Source organism: Sturnira hondurensis, unplaced genomic scaffold (genome assembly GCF_014824575.4).
Source record: "Sturnira hondurensis isolate 20B ecotype Veracruz unplaced genomic scaffold, ASM1482457v3 Scaffold0015056, whole genome shotgun sequence".
Classification (NCBI taxonomy): domain Eukaryota; kingdom Metazoa; phylum Chordata; class Mammalia; order Chiroptera; family Phyllostomidae; genus Sturnira; species Sturnira hondurensis.
The window spans coordinates 2,781,705-2,798,907 of record NW_028087687.1 but is presented as its reverse complement, the minus strand read 5'-3'; the positions used below and the strand labels follow the sequence as shown (position 1 = coordinate 2,798,907).

General features: G+C 38.5%; 1 protein-coding gene across 1 annotated transcript in view; it reads left to right on the top strand.

Moving 5' to 3' along the window:
• The first annotated feature begins 6,872 nt into the window (after nucleotides 1-6,872).
• Nucleotides 6,873-17,203, top strand: part of WDR19 (WD repeat domain 19) — a 73,714-nt gene continuing 63,383 nt past the window's right edge. The window contains exons 1-4 of the mRNA XM_037064322.1: nucleotides 6,873-6,976; nucleotides 9,461-9,552; nucleotides 9,868-9,933; nucleotides 11,718-11,843. Of these exons, the coding sequence (XP_036920217.1) occupies nucleotides 6,971-6,976; nucleotides 9,461-9,552; nucleotides 9,868-9,933; nucleotides 11,718-11,843 (290 nt within the window). The 5' untranslated portion in view covers nucleotides 6,873-6,970. The remainder of the gene's footprint in view (nucleotides 6,977-9,460; nucleotides 9,553-9,867; nucleotides 9,934-11,717; nucleotides 11,844-17,203) is intronic.

Here is a 17,203-nt window from a genome sequence, read left to right as displayed (position 1 = left end):
AGCAAAAAATTCCTCACATAATAATCCTAATTATGCAGTGGCCCTCTCAATAATCTTTATTGAGATTAATCTTTATTAATCTCTAATTTCAAAAACCATTGAGCAGGTCCCAAGTTTGTGATCACTAATATAGAAAATGTACATATCTAAGTAAAAAAAAACTAAGCAATGTTTTAAGTACATTTACTTAATGCACTTAATGATTTTGTGTTACGACACATTCATAGCCATCCTGGGCCGCATGTGGCCGGAGGGCCAAGATTGGACACCCCTGCTCTAGAGAGATCCCTAGTGCCTTCCACCATGTGAGAATATGCAGACAAGTCTGCAGTGGGAAGAGGGCTTTCACCAGACCCTGCTGGCACCCTGATCTCACACTTCCACCCCTAGCACTGTGAGCAATGAATTTCTGCTGTTTATCAGCCACCCAGTCTGTGGTATGTTGTTATAGTGACTGGACAGACTAAGACAGTGTCACACCAAGAGCAAACTCTTCAAGCACCCTCGAGCACTTTTCGGAGAGCTATTAATCCACACTGCAAATCATTCTTATCTGCTCAAGTTTCCTGAGGACCTCTAGGAAATAATACTTTGCTAGTGTTATTTAGCATGTGCGAGATATTTAACTTACTTTAAAACAACATACTGTCCAGAGGTTTTCACTAGTTTAGATGAGCTTTCCCCAAGTTATACAAAAGCAGTGAGGCTGCATAGTCTTTTTATAGAAGAAATGGAATATTTTTAACAAAAGTTATTTAAAAAGATTTTTGTGATGGTCTAAAATGAAAAGTAGCTTTTAAAAATATGGATAAGACGATGAGTAATAAATGAGATAGATCGTGACTGTTAGGAGAATTCAGAGGGAAAAGTGTGATAACTAAAATAAGAAAAATGAGAGTCCCTTCAATGGTCAGCGAACCTCAAATAATAGAGTAAGATTTCCAGACCACACATTAAACTGATTGTAGGCAGAAACACATTTTCAGAAATCAGGTTAGTCCAGCAAATATATGTTTAGTACCTACAAGGTACAAGTTGAAGAATGCAATAATTAACTGACTGCCCAACATAACTTTATAATACTTTTCTCCTACAGATTTCGGTTGCCTATTTTATTAATTGCTGCTTCACGTGGCAACAATTTTATAATATTTTCTGTAGAGAGAATAGAAAGTTAGAAAGGGAATTTACTTGTCTCTAGCATGGTTAATGGTAATTTGGTTTTTTTTTATTATTATTGATAGTTTAGAAAAAGCCCCTTTCCAGCTTCACAACTCATTATTGGTAATGTCATGTAGATTTTTAGGTTTAGGGAGAATGCATCAAGTTGCTCTCATACATAATAAGCTGTATCTCTTTTATTTTCCCCTACTTCTGTGCTTTCTCTGCTTTTAGGACATATTTCTATCATGATACCAACTCCTAGTCCTTCACCTTTATATCATGACCTAAGCCAGGACAGCTTGCAATAACTTAATTAGGGGGGAGGAGCTGAAAATTGACCAATGAGCATTTTCTATGAAATAGAAGCACTTGTGTTTTGGTAAATGTTTAACAATGAACTCCCTCTGGGGGGGGGGGAATCTCTAACTTGTAGAATTTGCTAATTCCAATGGTGTGAACACTCCCATCAGGTAACAATACCAAGCTACCAACATGATGTCACTAAATGCTGAATTGGGAAGATACACGCACAGGCAGCTCTGATAAGACAGTGTTGGTGGGCCCCAGCACACCATTGGGAAGAGGGAGTAAGAGCTAGAATGCATGACCTTGAGTAAAAACAAAACAGAAATGAATGGAGTACTTTCTTCCCAGAGAAAAATGAGGAATCTAAGGTCTGATGAGACTGTAATTTTATAGATTCATATCCCCCCAAATAATTCTATCATTTCTTTTTAAAGCACCTGAAAATGCAGATTTGTGACTGCCAGAAGCCAGCAATCACAAATCTGCATTCTATATCTATGGATTTACCTATTCTAGATTATTTTATAAAAATAGAATCATATGGTCTCTGTGGTAAGCTTCTTTCACTACGCATATTTTCACAATTCATCCATGTTGTAGCATATAATGTATCAACACTTCATTCCTCTCCATGGCTGAATGACATTCCATCATATTTGTATATTACCATTGGTTTGTCTTTTTGTGGACATTTGGGTTGTTTCCATCTTTTGGCTACTGTGAATAGTGCTGTTATAAACATCCATGTACAAGAATTTGAGAACTTGTTTCAGTTCTTTGGCATATATATGTAGGATTGGAATTGCTGGGTCATTTGGTAAGTCTATGCTTAGCATTTTGCAAACTGGTTTCCAAAGCAACAGTCATTTCACATTCCTGTGCATAGGTTTTCTTTTTAAGAGAAGCAGCTATTTGCTTTCAGCAACAAAACAGGCTTGCCATTCACTTCCTTGGATTTGGCATGCTCTAGAATGAATAGATGGTTTTTAATTCTGGCTGTGTACCACAGAGTTTAAAAGAAAAGGAAGAAAGGGAGGGAGGGAGAAACAAGGAAGGAAGAGAAGAAGGGAGGGAGGCAGGAAAGGGGCCAGGCTCCATCTCTAGAAGTTATTTAAATAAACCTGGGTTGAGCCACCCCAGCTGACCCCAAAGAACTCTAATAGGAGCCAGGATCGAGAACTGCTGTTCTATATGAACTCAAGGAAAGTAATGCAAAAAAAATTTCCCCTTGAGAATAGAAATCATTAAATTGTAATGAATCCAGAACTAATTTTCATTTCTTAATTTCCTTGTCTATTTGATTCATAGCCACGTATTTCCACCTAGAATTATGCTTGGCACAGAAGTGGACAAAAATAATTGGATTAATGTTGAATATCCAATTTTATTTTAAGCTTAAAATTAATGATATTTGGCCCTGGCTGGTAGAGCTCAGTGGATTGAGCACGGGCCTGTGAACCACATGATTGTGGTTCAATTCCCAGTCAGGGCACATACCTGGGTTGCAGGCCAGTTTCCAGCAGGGGACTCACGAGAGGCAACCATACACTGATATTTCTCTCCTTCCCTTCCTCTCTAAAGATAAATAAATAATTTTTTTTAAATTAATGATATTTAAGAGTAATTAATAATCTTTAAGTGACATTAATATATTTAGCTACTGAGACGAGTTAGAAAACCAAAGGGAAACATCTCCAATTTAGGATCGCCTAATCAGATGTTATTTTTGAATATACTATCTTTCCCCAGTTATTAATTCTTGTGTTTATTAGATTTTCTATATAATATTGGTAGGGAATTATTTCCTCAAATGGCCATCATTTTAAAGTCCGAAAGTCTGATAAATTAGAGGTAAAAATTTAAGATGATCAAATACTGGCATTTACTGGAAATGTAGTGTGCAATAAGAAGCTCTCTATATGTATTTATTTTTAAAACCTGCATTCTACCTAAATTTCTTAGTTTATTATCTGTTTTTAGTATTAAAGGTCATTATTTTTCATCGTCAGCCCATGCTATCCCTCTTTCTCTTCACCTTGGAAACTCTCCTTTCTCTCTCTTTGGAAATACATTTTCTTGATATTACAGCAAGTTATGTTCTAGGTGTTTTTTTTTTTCCTTCAGTATTATTTTGACAAGCTTCAAGCAATCCTTTCCAGTTTTTACAGCAGATCCTGACAGAACTGCCTTTTCCTAATGCCATATTTTTCCAAATCAACTTTAGGTTTCTGAAGGTTGCCATAACAGCAGATATTTGTACCTAAATAAGCAATTAATTTTAAGATCTATAGCTTTGAAAAATAGCTCTGTACACTCTAGAATTACCCCTTTCTCAGGTTGTATAATGACTTGGCTAACTCTTCAGTGAATCTCTCCCAAACAAATGGACACCAGATCCTATCTCAGATGAAGAAGCTTAATCATGTCCCTGGATTTCCCTTCTTTCCCAAATATTATATAACAAAAGATTTTGCATTCAGATAAGGACACACGCATTTCTAAAGATGCAAATCTTTCCAGAAGAATACCACAAATAAAAATATTTCCATTAATTTTCAAGCCCCACTATAGTTTAAAAAAGTGAACCTGAGTGCCCTGGCTGGCGTGGCTCAGTGGATTGAGTGCGGGCCTGCGAACCAGATGATCGCGGTTCGATTCCCAGTCAGGGCACATGCCTGGGTTGCAGGCTGGTTCCTTGCAGGCCAACTCCCAGCAGGGGACACACGAAAGGCAACCATGCATTGATGTTTCTCTCCCTCTCTCCTTCCCCTCTAAAGATAAATAAATAAATAAAATCTTTTAAAAAAAGTGAACCTGATAATTATCACAATGGCAATCATATTAAAATGTATCAAATTAACACATTGTACACCTTACACTACATTATATGTCACATATATTTCAAAAAAAAGAAAAGTGAAACCGACAAACTTAACTACATCATCTAAATCACTAAGTGATTATTACTGGGTTCAAATGACCTTGTCTGTATCTTCCACTCTATTTCCTTACTCCCCAAATCCTTTCTTCTCTATCCACCAACTGAAATCCTCCCTGTTCTGTTAGCCTAATGAGAAAGACAAGAATAATTTTTTAAAAACTAGACATTAATTAGGATCCTTGATTTATATAAAATAACACCAAATGCTTCTCAAAGCTTAAAAACAAACTGAAAAGTGACTTTCAGAAGGCATATCTAGGACATTTGTTGTTTTGTAAACTCAATCAACATAAAGAATATGGACTGCTTTTCATATAACACATATCGCAAAACGCAAAGGGGATTTATGAAACAATTATCTAGAGATCAGTAGCCTCCAAGTGCAACTCAAAGATGGGCAAGGTCAACATTGCCTGGGAACATATCAAAAATGCCAATTCTCCAGATCCACCCCAGAACTACTAAATCAGAGACTCTGGAGATGGGGCTGGCCCTCTGTTTCACCAGGCCTTCCAGGCAATTCTAGCAGACACTAACCATGTCAGATACATACTAAAGTTAGAGAACCAATGATCTACATGATTCAGCCCAAAACCAGCAGAAGGGAGTTGAAGAGGAAAGAGAGGACTTACTTGGAATGGGAAAACTAAAAACCATTCTGCTAGGATTGTTGCTTTCCTATTGCTCAGGACTGAGCACCCTAATAAATGTGTTTTTATTATTTGACCTAAAGAAATGTGTTAAACATATACCATAGTTATAAATGACATAGTAAAATTGGCATACATAAGAGCAAAAACTGGAAAAACATTTAAAAAATGTATGTTGATAATGGGATTTCCTTTTCTTTTTTTAACATAATTTCCCTCAAATCAAAATAGGTAGGTATTGTCACTCCTACTTTAGATGTGGGTGCATGGATCAGCAGAGGGAATTGGCCCTAGTAAATGCCATGAACTGGGTTTAAACTAGTTTATGACAAAGCGCAATTCACTATTACACTATGCAGTCTTTAAGAGAGTAATATTTTACAATAGAAAAGCATTTCAATATACAAACACCTATTATGAAGCAATGCACAAAAAATAAAATCATTTGAAAAATCCAAACACGGTGTTTAATACTCATATTTAAATGTTAAATTGCAATGGACATTACTTGCCAGCTTTGTTTAATTACTGGGCTATTGAGAAAAATTATGTTCCCAAGCCTGAAAAATTTCTCAGCCAATATTTTGAAAACACATTAAGTTGACATTATGTAATTTTCATCAAACTGTAAGTAAGAGTGAATGTTACAAGATAACAGCACAATTTTATAATACATTAAAAAAGATAACAATGGGTACAACGTATCAATAGGGTCTAGCACTCCTAAAAGGATGTCCACTGCAGCTGAAAAAAGGAAGTAGGGACCATCCCAACTGGAGAGAAATAATACTAGTTCTATTTGCAGATGTAAGGAAAATTAAATATAGAAAATTCCAAAGAGTCTACTAAAAACTATTATTACAAATCAGTGAGTTGAGCAAAGTTTCCAGGGCATAAGATAAACATACAAAAATCGGTCCCCTTTCTCTACACTAGAAATAAGCCAAAAGCAAAATTTATTAAAAATCCATATATAAAAGCATAAAAAATAAAACAATACATAAAAATAAACAAGGAAAAGATTTGTATACTGAAAATTACAAAATTTGGCTCAAGAAATTTAAAAAGAAAGTAAATGTAAAGATACATCACATCCATGGATCAAGAAACTTTCCTCCCCCCAAGTTTAGGAGGAAGGCATTCAGTCTTTCACTATTAAGTATGATGCTACCTATATGGCTTTGGGGTTTGTTTTTTGGTAGTGGATCTTCCTCACTTTGAAGAGATTTCTTTCCATTCCTCAACACACGAATGTGTGTTGAATTAAGGGTATGTAAAGATAGACTTCTTCTGAGTCTATTAATGTTAGCATGCATTTTTTAATCCCTTATTCTATGCCACTCAAACTGGTTCGTCCTTAAGAGTTAATTCTTCCTGCCCACCTTAGCTGGCTCACTTAGTTGGCTTGCTAAGGCCTGGGAATAAACTACCTCTCACATCTCATCCTTTCTAGCCCAGAATCCTGGAGGGGAAAAAAAGGGATGAAACTTGGGCTCATCCAAGCCCTCTTTGCACGGACTGTGTAAGACTGTTTTCCCTATCCAGCATTCAGCGCCTTTCCCGGGGCCTCTGAGCCATTAGTGGCTTCACAGCAATCGTAGGCCGAAACCTACGCAGGGTTCACAGAGCCCGCTTCCCCCAGGGCATTCCCCAGCTCTCTACCGATCTGTGCCCGACCTAGAATCCAAGAATTGCGACGTACAGAAACTCCGGACTCAGCCTCCTGGGCGTCACGTGATTCTAGTCCACGACTCCCGTAATCCTACGCGGAGCTCCGCCCTTCAGCTGGTGCTACCTGATTGGCCACTGCTCGCGCGGTCTCCTGGGTGACGGGAACGCGGTAGCCTTCTTGGAGGAGACTAGGTGCGCCTGCGCACTTGCTGGATCGCGCGGCCGCGCTATCTTGGAGATGAAGGTAAGTAACTTACAAATCCCGGGTGGACGGAACCACTGGCCCTTCCCTCAGCCCGCCAAACGTCGCTTTGAGGATAGGGGTGTGTGATCCCCCTTCCCCGACTTCCGAGTGCGGGGACTGAGGAAGAGGGTGAACAGGGAGGCGGAGAGCCGGGGCACAGATGAAGAAGCGAAGGGAAAGGGAAGAAAATAGGAAAGAAAGCGGAGTTGAAGTGGTGCTATGAGAGGAAACCCTGTCAAGGCCGGAAATGAGCAGACTGGGTCCGAACTTCGCTCCGAGAAAGGAATGGGTCGTGTGACTGCGTTTGCAGGGTCGGGTTAAAATTGACTCGTTCGGATGTCACGAGCTGCCTCATTTCTTACAGCAAACCTCTGGCAAGTCGCGCAACTGACCAGCGCCTTAAGCAGAGTGAAAAGCCTCCTAAAGAATAAGGTCTACTTGTATTGCCTGTGTTTGGTCCTATTTACAGATCACCTGGTGGCCAGTGTACAGTATTCACGCAGAAATCCGCACACACAGGTTTAGATGCTCATGAGCATCATTCTCTGCACGCACGGTTTCCAGGCGTGGGCTTCTGATGCACCCTACTCCTGGGTCACTGGCTACAGCTCTTCACCTTCCCGCTTTCCCACAGCAATACCGCTCCCCCCCCATGCCCTGATCCGCCAAAGAAATTGAAGCTTAATTTAAAGATTATTTTATTGGTCCTAATGCTTCCTCGTGGCTATTAGTGTGGAAATTAGAATTGACGGACCGGTAATCACAACTCACGTATCTAAAGCTCTTCACGATTTATGGAGTACCTGAAAGTGAGGAGATACTAGTATTTCTGTTTTAAAGTTGAGAAATCTGTGCTTAAGGCAATTTACGCGACTTCCTTTAAGCCCTGCAAGTAATGTAAAAAGCAAAATTTACCGGTAAATCTTGGTTTTCGGGTTGTGGAGTTAGCACCATTTCCACTGCACTATATGTGGAGCATCTATATAGCTCCTTTGAAGAAAAATAATATGTAAGATCCCATGGAAGTATACCACGAAGCTAATGAAATTTAACTTTAAGGATTCCTCATTTGCATGAAGGAATTCCAGACTATGCAATCACAAAATTGCACAAGTAAGGTGCTTTTATACTTTCTTTAAGGATGTCTTCATGCACCACAAAATTGGATATGCCTGTGATTGTAGCACAGTTCTGTTTTCAGTAGTGGCGGATTTCATCCCTTTAACATGTGAAATACCTTTTGATTAATGGTTGATTTTGACCATTGGAAGAATTGCTGCTGAGACACTTAAGGCACCTGTGGTAGTATGTAAACTTCATATGCTAGATATGGGCATCATTGTTTAATCTGTAATTAATCTGATATTAAAATCTAAATTATTTTCATTTATGTTCTATGTTCCTAGGTGCTCTAAATCAGTACAGTTTGATATAAATATGTGAGCCAACATAATTTAAAAATTTTAATAGCAACATTAAAATATTTTTTAAAACAGATAAAATTAATTTTAATAATATATCCAGTAAATCCAAAATATTATCATTTCAACATGTAATCAATATGGAAGTTATTAATAAGATGGTTGGCATTCTATTTTTCATAGTCTTTGAAATCCAGTATTTTATATTTATAGCACATTTAAATTTGTTCTACCCACATTTCACGTCCTCAATAAAATTTTAAGTTCACATGTGGTTTGTGGCTTCCATAACCAGAGCTATGGATTGTCTAAGTGAAAAGAATGATTTTTTGACTGATACTGGTCCAATAGCCAAATTAAACACACTTAGTGATGAAGTAAATATAACTGATGGATAAAGGAAGAAAATATTTCAAACAAAATATGTCCATTTTGTATTTCTGTCATAGTTAAGATTTCTTAAATAGGCCCTGGCAGGTGTGACTCAGTGGATTGAGTGAGGACTGTGAGGCAAGGGGTCGCTGGTTCGATTCCCAGTCAGGGCACATGCCTGGTTTGCAGGCCAGTTCCCAGCAGGGAACACATGAGAGGCAACCACGCATTCATGTTTCTCTCCCACTCTTTCTCCATCCCTTCCCCTCTCTCTAAAAATAAATAAATTTAAAAAATTTTTTAAAGATTCCTTAAATAGCAGTTTTGTTCAGTTTAATCCCCCGAAAATCATGCCACTAGTAATTAGATAAATTCAAGTTTAAATTATTTTAATCTTAAGCATCTATAAAACATGAAACATCCATTTTTATAAAATTAATATTCAAAAACTTTCAAAAGCAAAAATATTTTATAATAAACTCTCCTTGATATATTGAGGTCCATACTTTACCAGATTGTGATGTTTTGCTTTGTTGGTTAATTGTTGCTTTTGTCATATTGTTGACTTCCTTTGGATAAGCTGCCACATAAGGCTTCACCATCCTGAGTCCTGCTGTTTTCATGATCATATTTAGACATTTTTTCTGACTAACCACATATATATATATGGTTTGTTTGGGTTTTTTTTTAGTGTGTCTTCTCACTGCTAGAAAAGACTTGGCTTGGCACACCAATTCAGTTTACCTGGCAGAAGTCATCAGGAAACTACCTTGCAGTAACAGGGTAAGAAGCTAGTGAATGTATTTTGTAAATCATCCTGACTCCCAGTTGTTGAATGCCCACATAATCATGCCATCTTTTCAGTAGAAGTTGTTGTGAGATGGTTGAATGGTGGGAAAAGTCATATCTTCATCTCCATTCACAGCAGAGTTCATGGAAACTTGTCCCCGGAAATAACTTTTTAGTAGGTACAAATTATGAAGCTATGATGAGAGGACATTGAAAGCATTTGTAGGGCAGCTAAATTTTTTTATGTACATAGAGACATAAAGAAAAAGAAACAGTCAAATCCTATTTTTGTGTTCTAATTGCTTTTAGAGCTGATCGTACTGTGAAAATCTTCGATCGCCATGGCCAAAAAAGAAGTGAAATTAACTTATCTGGGTAAGTACAGAGGTAGAGCAAAAACTTTTTCAAGCTTTGTTGCCTAAAAGATAAAAAAAATATTTTTAAAACCATAATAAAATTGAATTTTATATCATATATAACCTGTATCTTCTCTTTTGCTTTTTCCATTTGCAAAGGGGTTTCTTTTTTTATACCATAAACAGTTAATGAAATATGTAGACAAATAGCATACATGTTAGGGCTTAGAAAAACTTTTACATTCACTGGGAAGCTTAAAGGCAGGATTATGAAAGAGTTCATATGAAAGTGTTCTTACTGAAGTATAAATATGCCTTAGATGTATATAGGCAGACAAAATAAGCCTGTATCACTGTAATTTCTCTTGTCTAATAAATTTATGAAAAACAGTTACTTTCACATACCTCTTAAAGGATAACTTTAACCTGTCTTCAGGAAATCATTTTAGATTGCACTAAGTATAACTTAAGCATTTTTATTACTCATTGTAATCATTACCTACATTAGTTATTTTTACTGATAGTCTCAGTGGTTATTAAGATATGTAAACACTCTCACCTGAATGGTCTTATGCTGCCATGGTTTTAAAATGCACATCTTTCCGTAGTGGATTGCCGCCCCCTTTGCAAATCTCTAGCAGCCTTTCCAATTCCTGCTCTGTCTCCACCAACCTGGTGCCACCATTGCTCATAGTTGTTGCCTCTGGTTTCCATACTCTGGGAGACAGACATCCAGTTAGTTATAATTATGTCTTAAATAAAGTAAGAAGGCACTTAGAAAAAACTTTTGACTAAACTGTATGATCTTTATTGCCTAAGCTCTGTGACACCTATTTTGGTTACACAATGGCCTTATTTTTTTTACTTCTGAATTCTTTTGCTGTGTTCATTATAGTTGAGTTTGACTGACAAGATCTCCAGATAAATAAAATGACATTATATATTGTTTTAAGCAGATGATTTTTAAGAACAATCTGAAAGTTTCCCTCTGCTCTGTTTCCCAAGTCTCTGAGGCCATTATAGAAAATTTAGATCTCAAAACATTTTTTAACAGTTTGAAGAATAACTGAAGTCATTCCCAGCCATCTTAGATATAAATCTAAGAACAAAGAGTATCAAAATGAAAAATGCATCAGAGAAGAAAGGTTCATCCTCAAGGAATTTTTTAAATTATAATAAACATTTTGGAGTAATTCTGAATAATGAATTAATGAAGTAATTCTGAATTCATGTTAAACAGAGCATTTCCTATTTAGAACTCTTGTCATCTCAATTCAGTCACTCTTCTCATTCCATTAAGATATAAACTGAAAATAACATTTCTTATCTCTTTAGAATTCAGTCTCTCCATTGCTTGCAAAATTACACCTACCCAGCCTTGAACTCTTTTCTACACAGTTTATCTAAATATGACCATTACATATCAGTTTCTGTCTATAAGCCTTTCAAAACTTGATCAAGTGACCTCTTGATTCCAGATGGCATTCATTTGTAGAGGTGCTTGGTAAGTGTGTTTTACCAAAAGGCCGGGTCTTTTAGAGGATCCAGGGAAATCTGCTAACTTATTTGGTAGAATTATACTTAAAACAGCACATGAAAGTGATATTTAAAATAGAATTAAAATTTTTCCATCCTTTCAACAACGAAACTTTTACGTTAGTATTATCTGAGCAGTGAATAGTGACCTGTTCAAAATAGCTTGAATGGTCTCGATATAGACAAAAATGACAAACAGGTGAGTATTTCAATTTCCTTACTTTAAAAAAAAAATGTACAGTGATGTTTTCCTTTCTTTTGAAAAAGTAACTGTGTTGCTATGGACTGGGATAAAGATGGAGATATCCTAGCAATGATCGCTGAGAAATCTAGTTGCGTGTATCTGTGGGATGCCAACACAAATAAAACCAGCCAGTTAGACAGTGGCATCAGGTAAGGATAACGTTTTTATTTTTTAAATATGCACTTGGAAATATGATTATTTGTAGGTTTGATGCTAACAATACTTAGTACTTTCATTATGAAGACACATTGATGAGTTATTTTCTTATAAAAGTTCATCTTGTTATATTTATGTAGTCCTATTGATTTTGCCCATTAATTAGAATATAATTTTTATAATGTAAAAATGTACATTTTTACAACTTAAAAAGTTGTTTTTGATGAAATAGACCGAAAAGTCCAAAGATAAGACAAAGCGTATTTGGGAAAATCTGGAGATGGGATTGGCTGTGGGCATGGCTGGACCTTAATGGCATCATGTTCTGATGATGCAATTAAGACTCTTTATCTCTTGGCATTTCCTTTATCAGTGGTTTGTTCACTCTAAGTCAGACACTCTCCAGGGCTACCGGCAGCTGTTGGCTTGTATCATTCTGCACAGCAGGTTGTGCCAGAGAAAAGAGCCTGCCGCCATTGTATCAGCAGTGTTCACTCAGTTCCTCACAAGGTCTCTGGGTGGCGTAGGCAGGGCTGTGGAATTGATAATTCCACCAGGTGAGGAGTGGGGTGAGGCTTCGGCAGACAGAAATCAGTTACCGATCTCTGCTAAAATAGAAACTATTTCCATCCTCCCCTTGGAAAAGAAAAACTTGTCAGTATTTATGCCTTAAATTTTGTAGTTTTGGACAAGTTTCCTAACCTCTCTCTAAGTTTTCATTTATTCATCTCCATTAAGTAGATATAAAAGTAGTATTTGCCTCCTGGCATCATGTGGCCCACAGGTGGGCAGGGAGAGATCCCACACATACCATGGGGTGTCCAACCTGCGTAGGGCACATGCAGCCGAGGATGGCTATGAATGCAGCCCAACACAAAATCATAGCTTTACTTCAAACATTATGATTTTTTTTGTGATTATGTGTCACAATGCATTTAATGTGTGGCCCAAGACAACTCTTCTTCCAGTGTGGCCCAGAGACAACAAAAGGTTGGACACCCCTGGATGTTCCTAGTTTATTTTCCAAGGAGTAACAACCCAGAGGAAGCAAGGTGGCCATGCACGGTTTCCAGATGGAACCCTGACAGTGTCACAGTGTCCCTTGACCCACCAGAGCGGAACACAAGGCATTCTCCCGCAGGTGTTATTGTCTGCCCAGAGCGAGGCCTAGGAACCTTCATTTCCTGCTCTGTCCTTCTACACTTTGGGTGTACATCCCTCTTCAGAAAGAGTTTACGTACTCTTTAGGCTTCCATTCAAGGGAATGTTTATAAATATCAAGTACTAGTTCAGTTTAACCAGTTTAACTAGTTCAGTTTAACCAGTTTCAGCATTGGTGAGGACACATCCTCACCCAGAAAAAAGTGTGTAATTGATCTCAGGTGTTTTTCTAACTGGTCTAGCCCTCTGTCTCCTGCCGTCTAGCTTACCGCGGATCCATTTGCTCACGTCGTTTTAGGGTTGTTGTGATGTTTGATTTCAGGTCGTAGCCAGGCATTAAAATTCAGAACTGAGTAAATGGTAGATGTTACTGTGATTACCATTATGGTAAAACTAAAGGTGCTTTACTATCCATATTAATATTTAAGATCTAAAGGACTGATGTATATACAAAGGTATACTCTTTGTTTTTTATTTAATGATCAATCTGTTACACTAAGATAGTTAATACACACAATTTCGAATATCAGTTTTTCTTAAATATATTTTGCAAACAATTAAATTTCCCGTAAATGACTTGTATGCTATTTACAAATTCAGTCAGAATTGATTCTTTTGACACTTCAAACAACATAAATAACACATAAAACATCTCAAATATAATTATTACAAACCTTCCTATAGTGCCACTATCTTAACTATCTAACTATTTAACTATCTTAACTTATTATGTTAATACAATGGATTGAATTTATTTCTTCATTTTTAGTAGATGAATTTTTATACCTTCTTAGGATTATAGTGGTACTTACCCTGATTCAACATAGGCTTACAGCTATTATGTACCTGGGATACAGCAGTCTTTGCAGAGAAAACTCTAAATACAACATCTGGTTCATGAACCAGTTGATTCTGGTTGGATCATGGGACATGAGTGCTTCCCCCAAGGCCATTCTGACCTAAGCACCAGTCATCCTGCTCAGTCTTTTTCTAATTAATCTTCAGTTGTCACATCAGCAAGGCTTTTTAAAGCCTGTGCCATTCCCACAGGTTGCGCATCTCTCTCTCCCTTCCTTCCTTCCCTCCTTCCTTCCTTCCTTCCTTCCTTCCTTGTAGCCAGGTACATTTCCCTAGAATATGTATTCTCTACCTTTGGTTAGCCAGAAAGACATTTGATTATTATACATTATTATGCATATACATTGACCCGATTTAGCATTATTGGAAGCTTATGTATGCCTTAGTCTCTTACTGTAATTTGTAAGGCCTTCTGGAGGCCTTATCTCCTAGGAGAAGAAGTGGAGATTATTCTGTCAGCAATTTTGAGGACTCTTGGTTACTTGTTCTTTTTGGAATACATTATCTAACTCTGTAGTTAGTTGTGGTGTGACTGTTAGTAATGATAAACTGTCGGATGGACTAATGTTACACTCCGCTTGGTCTGTATGGCCCCATTGCTGATCAGACGTTGCTCTTGTCACACAGTTCCTCTTTTCTCTGGTACTATTTAACCACTTCTAGTTCCTTTTATTCATGTTTTCTGAGGAGCAGACTTCAAAACCAGTTTAAATGGATGAGATTTATTGCAGGAAATGCCTGTGAGGGAATGTAGAGGGGGAGAGGAAGAGGTTAGGACAGCCCTCAGACACAGTGCACGCTCGGACCCATGTGAAGGAGTGAAAGAAGGTAAAAGGGTCAAGTAGAAACTTCTTAGACTGCAGTCTAGTTCTGAGAAAGTTTGACCAGACCTGTGGAGAGATTTTAAGCCAAAATTACCCATTAAAGGAGTCCTGTGTCTCCCAGGAAGGGGACTCAGCGGTACTCCTGCTGTGCTCAGTGGCCCTCTGGGAGCAGCGGGTGGAAGGCATGGCCCCGGCACATTGAGGTGATGGAGTTCAATTCTGTAGTCAGAGGTCTGAGAGGCATAGTCCCATGGCTGCCCCACCTACTCAAACAGATAGAGAAAAATGCATATTTATCTTTTTTAAATATGTTTATTGATTAATTGATTTTAGAGAGAGAGGAAAGGTGAAAGAGAAACACTGATTTGTTGTTCCACTTATTTATGCATTCATTAGTTGATTCTTATATGTGCTCTGACCAGGGATTGAACTTGCAAGCTTGACATATTGGGATGATGCTCTAACCAATTGAGCTACCTGGCCAGGGCCCATACTTATCTTTTATCAAATATGTACTTAGTAGAAGAAACCTAGCATCTTGGTATATAATATCTCCTTATTGATAACAAATTTTAAACTAAACATTTTATTACATTCACCTACCTAGTACTACTCACTTCTCATGTACTTTCAGTGAACTTTTTTGTCTTCCACGTATCATCATGGTTTTATGGCCTTTCACTAACTCACCATGGTTGAATTAAATATGTAATTTTTGATGCTCAAATTCTCCTTAGTTAGACTTCCGCCAAGATGGAGGCATAGGTGGAAACACTGTGCCTTCTCCCACAACCAAGTTTGAATACAATAAAGGTTTGGAGAAACAAAGACACAACCAAAGGACAGAAAATTGAATTATACGGAAGTCCGACTACATCTAACCGTTCAACAGGGACAGTAAGAGGGATGGAGACAGCAGCGAGCAGGGTCGGGCAGGATAGGTCCCCCGACCCAGGCGCGCAGGCAGCCCGGAACCAGTTGGGGTGCGGGGCAGACTGACCGCGGTCACACATTCGCGCACAGTGAGATGGACCACGCAGGCCCCAGGGGTCGAGGGCTGACGGGGTGGCACACTCGCGTGCAGTGGGACGAAACGCGTGGGCCCAATGACAGCAGCAGCTGCGGCACCTGTGAGGGCCGAGGCGGCAGGCGGCAGACAGGACCCCACAGTTCCTCTTTGACCCCGCCCCCACATACAGCGTCACAACCCAGCGACTTAGTTGCCCTGCGCTAGTGAACACCTTAGGGCTCCGATCCTGCTACGGAACAGGCACGAACAGCCCGAAAGATGGCACAAGAAGAACTCAAAGTCCCAGAGCCAATAACTCTCAGTGACCGAGAAATTGCCAGCCTCTCAGACGCACAATTCAAGACACTGTTTATCAGGATGCTCACAGAACTGGTGGATTATAGTCACAAATTAGAGGAACATATGAAGGCTAAACTAATTGAAATGAAGGGAGATGTCCAGGAATCCAATAGAGATGGAAAGGAAACTGGGACTCAAATCAATGGAATGGACCAGAAGGAAGAACGAAACATCCAACCAGAAAGGAATGAAGAAATGAGAATTCAAAAAAATGAGGAGAGGCTTAGGAACCTCCAAGACATCTTTAAACGTTCCAACATCCGGATTATAGGGGTACCAGAAGGGGGAAAGAAACAGCCACGAGCGGAAAAGTTATTTGAACAAATAATAAAGGAGAACTTCCCCCGTCTGGCAAAGGAAATAGACTTCCAGGAAATCCAGGAAGCTCAGAGAGTGCCAAAGAAGTTGGACCCAAGAAGGAACACACCAAGGCACATCATAATTACATTAGCCAAGACTAAAATGAAGGAGAGAATCCTAGAAGCATCAAGGGATAAGGGGACAGTCACCTACAAAGGAGTTCCCATCAGACTGCCAGCGGATTTCTCAAAGGAGACTTTCCAGGCAAGAAGGGGCTGGAAGGAAGTATTCCAAGTCATGAAATCCAAAGACCTACAGCCAAGATTGCTTTATCCAGCAAAACTTTCATTTAGAATGGAAGGACAGATAAAGTGCTTCTCAGATAAGGTCAAGTTCAAGGAGTTCATCATCAGCAAGCCCTTATTATATGAAATGCTAAAGGGACTTATATAAGAAAAAGAAGATAAAAATATGAACAGTGAAAGGACAGCAAACTCACAGTTATTAACCACACCTAAAACAAAAGCAAACCAAGAGGACAGCTAGATCAGGAGTGGAACCATAGAAATGAAGAACACATGGAGGGTTAGCAACGGGAGTGGGAGGAGGAGAAGGGGGGAGAAGGTACAGAAAATAGCATAGACAGTAGGTAGAAAATAGATAGGGGGGAGAGCAAGAATAGTGGGGGAAATATAGAATCTAAAGAACTTGAGACACGTGGTTATAAACTAAGGGGAGGAGAATGGTGGGGGAGGGAGTGTGCTGGGGGAGGGGGATGAAGGGGGGGAATAGAACAACTGTAATGGTATAATCAATAAAATATATATTTTAAAAAAATTCT